The sequence below is a fragment of the Geospiza fortis genome, unplaced genomic scaffold, assembly GCF_000277835.1.
Source record: "Geospiza fortis unplaced genomic scaffold, GeoFor_1.0 scaffold111, whole genome shotgun sequence".
Taxonomy (NCBI): Eukaryota; Metazoa; Chordata; class Aves; order Passeriformes; family Thraupidae; genus Geospiza; species Geospiza fortis.
The window spans coordinates 3177127-3185717 of NW_005054321.1; the positions used below are offsets into that span (position 1 = coordinate 3177127).

Consider the following 8591-nt stretch of genomic DNA (forward strand, 5'->3'; position numbering starts at 1 on the left):
GTTGCAGGTAATGCTGGTCATATTTTCCCCTCACCCATCAATTTTAATTATACCAAAGGACCTTCTCTTTTTAAATTAAAATCTTATTGACAGCCTATATATACCGGGGTTAATTGCAGTCCTGCAGCAGAACTGTTCAAGGAGACTCTGATGGCAGAGATGGTAATTCTTAAGGGGACCAATGTGAAAAATGCAGGGTTTCACTTTGCTTTATTTTGAATAATGCAGATCTTTTGGCTTTGTGGCAGGTGGAGGGAGGTTCATTTTAGTGATCACAAAAAAATGCCACCTCGATGCTGGCTCCTTGGCTGGCACTAATCAACACATCTCTGGAGCCTGTGATGGAGTAGTGCCAATGGAGGTCTGCCAGGGTCCAGCATGGGGTCTTCTGAAAATTCAGGGCAAACTCAGAAGTTTGTAATTTTTAATGGTTTAATTTCCTCAATGACATTGGAGCTGCAGTTGAGTGACAACACTTACCCTAAGGAAGAGACAGGGAGGGGTGGACTCACTGGTACAGCACTGCAATGCATCTGGACAAGCAAAACCAAAGAGCTCATGGAGCTTTTCCAAACTCCCCTCCTGGAAGGCTGCCTTTCCCTTAACAGAATAAATGGCAGGTGTTCAGGCACAGAAAGCCTCCCAGATGAAAAAACCCGAGCAACCAAAGAGGGCAAAGGATGATCTCAGCTGCAGTGTGCCCTCTGGGGTCAGCAATTCCTTCAGGTTTCTGGTGGAGGCCGTCTCATGGAGCGAAGCACTCGGGATGGCTGAGCTCTGACAGGGATTCCTGGAGGGATCTGATGCTGAACCTGGGCACAGGGAAACCAGGGGAACGTGGCAGCAGGGGCAGGCTCCGGACTGGGAGGAAGGCTGCAGGTCTGCACAGGAACAGGGTCCTGGTCACAACCCTGCCTTGTCTCACAGATAATAACTGGTGATCACTGTAACAGCAGCACGACCTTGATGAATTTATCTATCTCCACTGGCTGATAATGGCCGCTTTATGAAAACAGCATTAGTCTTCCACTCTTTTGCAGTGAACTAATGGCTCTGAGCATATTTAAATTCACTTCCTTTGCCGGAATAACTTATTTGCTCCCTTTCATGTTGACTTGGTCTTTGGCACTCTCGACATAAATGATTTATTGACTAGAGATAAAGCATTCTTTCTCCTGAACTGTTCCTGCGACCCAGGCAAAAGCGGATATGTCTGGTATTAATAAGGTGTTCAGCATAAAAAATGCAATAGACTTGATTGTCTGCACTCAACAGCCTTTCCGAGAACACAGTACCTGCCCCCATTCATAAGAACAAAAACCTCTCCCACATGTTTATTTATATTAAAAAGTTTTCAGAAGAATACGCTGGGATCCAGATAGTTGTTCAGGAGATGTAGAACATTTCATAAATATCCCTGAGGAAGCATGGCCTACTTTGGGAGAATAACAGTGATTAAAAAAATCCAAACACAATGAATAGTTAAATACAAGCCAAAAAGTACAGTTATTTCCTTATGGCTCTGGCAGACAGTCACACACGTGAGAAGTGTCACGGGGCTCGGGGGAGCTATGCTTGCAGTTATCCACATGCATAGGCTGGCTGCAGGATGGAGACCAAACCAGCTTCAGGGGAGGTTTGTCCAATAGGCACCTACAGCAGACATCTCTCAGAGTCTGGCTATTCAGGGGTCTGGACTTGATTTTCACATTTCTCAGGGCCTATAACACTGCTTTTCTAGGTCACCATAGCTAAAATCCTGGGAAGCTTTTAAAACAAACTGTTTTAACAGGGTAAGTGCACACATCTAAATTCATGCCCATATACTGGAAGATGTTCAAAACTAACATTGATACAAAAAAAGCTTCTAGTGGCTCTCTGCCTAACCCAACTTCTTCTCACACACCCTTTAAAGATAACATTCTCTGATAAACTCTTCTTTTATCATTCAAATTATTCTGGATTTTTTTCACCGGGTAGTAAAATAAGAGAACTCCTACTGTAGAAGTATAGCATTCTCTTTTAATTTAATATATCAATCAAAGTATTTTGTTTTTAATTGCTTTAGCAACATGAAATCGATGTCAGTTGTCAGAGTGTGTTTTGAAAACCTGTAGCAGAAAGAGCTGTAAAATTTGCTGAAGCTTACAGTGGACCTGTGCCATGCACATGGCCAGCTCTATTGGTATCAGATTCCAACCTGCGACCCTATGAAAAGCTCTAAAAAGTGCAAATGTTGCAATTGGCAAAGATCCTTATGTTTTAAGGAGAATTTTTACACCAATTAATTTGAAATTAGGGACCAGGATTTTCAGAAAGAGAATGTAGAAGCTTACTACTCTGTAATTCTTGGGAACTCCATTTGAGAATCCATGGAAAGACCCAAACCATTAAAAATCACTAGCAACTTCTGAAAATCTTTGTCACCAGTAAAAATATTTTGCTTTTGCACTGAGTGCTATAGAAGTATCCACTATGCTGAATCTGAGATGGGTGGAGAGCTGAAACCTAAGCCCATAACCATCTAAAAAAATTAAACCCTGAAGATAATTATCTGTTTGTTCTACAGACACCCTCAGTGGTTGACCTTCCATTCTCTAGCAATGAACTGCACAACAATTTTTAAGAATTATAATACAGGAGCTTCCTCCAGAAAGGTGCCTGTGACTTACTCTAACTGCACATTCTCTCCATCACTGCATCTTCACACAGCATTGTCTCATGCAGAGTTTGGAATTAATGCTAACAGCAACTCTATCAGGCTGGAGAGAGTGACAGTCTTTAAGTACACAAAAAAGCTACCTTTGATTTTAAAGAAAGAAGCAACAAAGAGGTAAGCCCCCTCAGAATGTTGATGACATCTGTTCATTATAAAGAGTGTGCTGAGAAGGTCCTGATGTAAGGGACAGACACTAATTCCACTGAGTCCCCATGGAAGAAACAGCACCACAGCCAGCTGTGATACAACCAGTGATGAGGTCAGCCATTCAGAGACTGAACAAAAAACAACGTTCAGATTGAATGCAACAGTCATGAGCCTGCTACAGTATATTGAAAGGCTTATTGGAACCATTTGCTTATTCCCAGTTCCTACCAAAATACTGTTTTGAGTAGAAAGTGGAAAAAGTTAATGAAGAAATCTGCCCTCTCCAAAGGGAGTGTCTTGCTCCTTAGAAGTATAGTCTTACACTTTACCTTTTTAGAGAGTTTGGTTTGGACCACAATTTCCCAGCCCTGCCCAAAACATAAGTGGTGGCCAGCATAAAGAACCTGAATTCTTCCAGTTTATTCTGGTTTTATTGCAGACCAAACCCAGGGTCACATACATGTCTGAGAAAGGCTCTCTCCCTTGCCTCTCCCTCGCTGAGTTAGAAAACACACTGGCACACCAGAAACAGGACCCTTTGATATTTGGTGGGTGAGAGGGAGAGCAGACACAGTATCCTACAGCTCATTCAAACTACCCTGGTTTTGGCTACCTCTGTGACAGCTCTTCTCTAAGTCTTGATAAAAGAAGTCACATCTGCCACGTGCAAATCTATCTACACAACCTACTGTGAATCAGTGAAGGGATGCTAGTACTGGGCTTAGTTTGGATGCAGTCTCAGCACAAACACTGAAACATATCCTCAGTAATTTAAAAAAGGACCATTATATATATATGGACTGTGCTAGTTCTGTGAGAGAAGCACATATGAAGTGCTGATATTGTTTAACAGAATACCATTAGACTGCAAAACTAACACATACAAGACGTTTACATTCCTATCAGGGTGTAATATTGTGAACATATCCACTGAGATTGGAGAATTGTTGTAAGTTTTTCCTAAAACATCATGCCATCTGCATACATAATAAAAGAATCCAGTAGTTGCCATGCTAAAACAGGACTTCTAGTGAAGGGCATAGACAGTCCCCTAAAGGGAACTCAAAAGTTATGCACAGTGATGAAGACTGGAAGAAATTTTCCAGCTAAAGGTCTGTCAATGACCATTTTCAACAAATTAGATCTTTTGGATATTTTGCACCACATATTTACTCCACAGCAAACCAGGTCTCCCCAGCTGAGTGGGCTGATTTTTCTTCAAGTTTGTCTTCAATCCTCCATGGTCATCTTCTGGCAGCGCCATTTATTGTGGTTTTTTCATGAAGGAAAGTTCACTTTCATCTCAAGTGGCAGGACAGCAGCTTTAGAGGCTGGAAATGTTTATGGAGAGTTCTCTGCTGGGGCTGTGAGAAACAAAACAGAAATCCAAAATCAGACTGTGAGTATAGAACAGAGTAAAGAAATTATAATGCATTTCAACTAAAATGAAAAAAGTCAGGTTTGAGCTTAGTAAATGTACTCGTAGAATATATATTGTGACCCTAGAACTTTTTTTAATCAACTTCATTCACCAACCAAAAAACTCTTAATCCATTCCTTAGATAAGTATAAAGTGCAGACCAGCAATAATTTGCATGATCTAACAAATCCTACTTGAAGTTTATTGCTTCATGTAAAAGCACATCTTATTCTTCCTGTAGTCTGAGTCCCAGAGAGCAGGGCTCTTCTGTTTGGTTGGATTTGCATTAACTACTGAGGGCTTGATAGGCAAAGGCTGGAAAGGCTCTGCCAAATGCCCAAGTAGTGTTTGATGTTCCCACACACTTTCTGCTGTCTAAGATGGTGAGAACTGACCATTGGTGCATAGGTGTGAAAACAGCTCACCCACATCCTTCCCCCCTTCAGACCTCATAAGATAATGAGGAGGTTGCAGAGTTTCTCTTTCCCCTGCTAAGCAGTACAGCACACTCAGAGCTGGGGGCTGCTATGCTGTGCCTGAAAGCCCTTGCAGAGGTGTACAGCCATCACACCACAGTGGAGGTCACTTTTAACTTCTCCCCTCCATCCAAACTTGTCTTTGAGAAGCACAGCAAAAGGACAAGAGGCAATGGACACAAGAAGCAAAAAGAGATATTCCAGTTAGATGCAAGGAAAAAACTCTTCCAAGTGAGGGTGGTTACCTTTTGGACCAAGTTCCTGACCAGGCTGTGGGACCTCCACCTACACAGAAATCTGTAGCTCAACCAGATGAGTCCCCACACAAGCTGATGTGGCCCTGCTTCGAGCACACTTTACTGGAACCATCTCCTGAAGCCTCTTCCAACCTAAATATTTTTAAGCTTGTACATTTTCTGAAGGGGATTTGTGCTCCTTGTTCTGCCTTTCTGAACAGGAGATGAGTGCCTGTGCAGAACTGCTCACACTGAAGCACAGTCAGTTGTTAATTCAATGTCCAGCACATGAATGCTTGTAAGCCCATCACAGGCTCAAGCTTCTGGGGCTGAGGAGCCATGCAGAGACAAGCTCACCATATTATTTCATGGAATCCTAGAATCATTTAGGTTGGAAAAGGCCTTTATGATCATTGAGTCGAAGTGTTAACCCATCACTGCCAAGGCCACCACTAAAATGTTTTGGGAGGTAGCTTTGTCCATCACCCAGCCCTCACCCATCACCTGTTTTATGGACCAGATCTCTGACCATGGCAGTGCTGGGATAGGACTCATCAGGATGGGCTTTGCACCCTTTCCAGCTGACATCCTGCTTAGCTCATGAATGCATGTATCTGTAGGTGTGGGAAGAGCTGCACTCTTGGGGTTTTGGGGCCAGATTCCCAACTGTGAAGCTAACAGGATACTGATGCTGCCAAGGCAGCGTTCACATCAGCTGAAACTCAGGCTGGCAGTGGATTCCTGCTTCTCGCTCCTTCAAAATCATTCCTGGTAGGCTCTTCTCTGTGGGGTGTGGGCTGACTGGCTCTGCCAAGTTGTCACTTTGCCCATATTTGCCTCTACCAACCCCAAGCTCTTGGAGCAATGGACATGAAGGTCTGATTGAGCCGAGAAAGCATGGGATGATAAATCAGTAGGTATTGCACAAGACTAAAAAAAATCCACCCACTCCCTGCCATGAGCACTTGACCCCTGAGTGTAAATATGCCCTATGAAATAGAGGAACAGTAAAAACCAGTTTCCTTAATTATTTCCCTCCTTATGTGGGCATATTTACCTGATTACAGCGCTACTCTTGATTTCTGTTTTATAGCTGCTTTGCTTTTATCCTCCAGGTTCTCTAGGGCAATGTTCCCAACACCATCTACTGTCATCTACCACATGAGATGCCCGCATCAGTAGTGGCCTGAGAAAGATGCACATTTCAGACCCAGCAACTGGTTTCACACCATGGAAGAACATACAGGAAGGTTCTGAGCCTTCAGCTGGTGTAGACAGATAACTGACTGCATCCCCCAAGACAGAAAAGAAAGCAGTGGTGACATAAGCAATTTTGAAGACAAAGGGCAAATCTGTGGGGAGGTTTTAAAATTGGAGAGCAGCAAACAGGTACTTAATCTCAAAAGTATTTGATTTCAGGTGAATTAGAGGGTGTCTCCCATCTGTGTAGCATCAGTGGAGATAAGCCTGTCTCACAAAGGCCCGTCTCTCTTTCTTTGAGCTCATCTGCTGCAAATAAGAGAAAATTTCAAAAGCTCTCTGAAGCAATGGAAAATACCTTGCTTAGCCACAGAGCTGGAGGACTAAAAAAAAATGGGCAAACTGGCTAATTATATCAGGTCAGGCCTCAGGACTGCACTCATGCTGAAATTCCCCAATCATCTCCATTGTCTCAGTCATTAGCTTGTCCTTGTACTTAAGTCTGAAATGAGCCAGCTGGCCCTTCAGACAGAAACCCATGAATGAGGAGAAATGCAACTGATGCCAACCTGAGCTCCATCCCCACCACAGAGGGAGCACAACCACTTTGAGCCATGCAGAGGGTCTGGACACAACTGCCAACACTGAGCAAGCAGACAGTAGTAGCTCTGTCAAGCTCTGCATTTAGAGCAAGCAAACTCAGGCTTTAGTGGTGGTCATGTAGCCTGTTTCTTCTCACTTTGTCTTTTGAGGACAGGGTTTTAGAAGCATTTATTCTTCCTCATTACCTGCATCATTTTTTGTGCCCAGCTGGAGGCTCCTCTAAGGACCCTGGTTTTGTAACAGTTCATACCCAGTGTTTACTGAAAGTAAAGATCTTTATAAAACATATCACAAATGAGCAGTTGCCTTTGAAAACCCAGCCTGAGACAGTAAGCTCTGGAAACAAAGACAGCCCTTTGCAGGGGGTGTATATGCTTACCAACACAACAGTAAACAGAGCTAATCTCACATGACATTTTCAAGAAGCTGATGCAGAAAAACAACTATCATTTCAAAGCCAGAGATGTATTTCAGTTTTTGAGTATCTGTGCTGTGTGATTTTGTCTGAGAAAGGGACATATTTTAGATTCATTTTGAACACATATTAATTCAACTCAACCTAGAGGTATTACCTGTTTGTCACATTTCCATAATTGAGGGATTCTGATAAAGAAAACAAGCATCTATTATCTTTGCTAGGTTTACTCTCCTGGAACTAATTTTATACTAAATTTCTAAAGTCAGCACATTTCAAACACAGGATTAGAATGAAAAATGTCTATTTCCAAACATCCTTCTACCATCTATTCCTTGGAGTCTGTGAAAAACTGCATTTGGCTTCATTTAGAAATATTTTTTCTGTGTTAGAAAGAACATAGGTATCTCACTTCATGTGTCTCATGTCACTTGAGACATTTTAATATGCTGTATATTACTGCAGACTTGTTGCATCTTGTTATTAACTAACTAGAGTTCATATAACTGTCCAGTTATTGGGGATGGGAGGGACCTTGAAGATCACCCAGCTCCAACCCCCCTGCCGTGGGCAGGGAGCCTTGCACTGCACCAGGTTACTCAGAGCCCCATCCAGCCTGGCCTTGGACCCTGCCACAGATGGGGCATCCACAGCTTTTCTGGGCAACCCTGCCAGGGCCTCACCTCCCTCACAGTACAGAACATGTTCCTAAAACCTTATCTAAACCTGCTCTTTTCAGTGGAAGGCTCCTTGTCCTGTCACACCATTGTGGAAATTCTCTCTCTAGGCTCACTGTAGCCCCCTTTAAGGTAAGGGGAAGGTGCTATAAGGTCTCCCTGGAGCCTCTTCTTTGCCAGGCTGAACAGCCCCAGCTCAGCCTGTCTTCATGGGAAGGTGTTTCAGCCCCATGATCAATTGAGTGATTCTGGACTCCTCTGAGCTCATTCCAAGAGGTCCATGTCCTTCTTATACTGGGGACTCCACAGCTGGACACAGCACTCCAGATGTTGTGTGTGTCCAGCTCTGGGGCCCCCACCAGATACCATTACCATTGAAGAGTTTTGGACCCTGATAAAAGAAAATGCTTGGCAGCCCAGTCATAGATTTACCCTTTATTGTGCATTGAATTATTATTAGCACTGAGGTGTGAGAGAAGGAGGCATCCCTCTAAGGCTCATGGCAGTCCATGTAAAAAGAAAGTTCCTTCTTGGAGAGCTGCTGATCCCAGTCAGGCACCATGGTGGAAGGAGAACTGGCAGGGGCTGGGAAGTGCTGCCATGGGGTGGCCTTGGCAGGGACAGGAACCACTTACCCCTGTACTTTACCAATGAAGCTGTACCTGCACTGAGTTTCACTCTATCACAAAGCCATCCCA

General features: G+C 43.5%; 1 protein-coding gene across 1 annotated transcript in view; it reads right to left on the reverse strand.

Annotated features, from left to right (window-relative positions):
- Positions 1-418: 418 nt before the first annotated feature.
- SAMD12 (sterile alpha motif domain containing 12) overlaps positions 419-8591 on the reverse strand; it is a 165079-nt gene continuing 156906 nt past the window's right edge. The window contains exon 5 of the mRNA XM_005420723.2: positions 419-4230. Within this exon, the coding sequence (XP_005420780.1) occupies positions 4208-4230 (23 nt within the window). The 3' untranslated portion in view covers positions 419-4207. The remainder of the gene's footprint in view (positions 4231-8591) is intronic.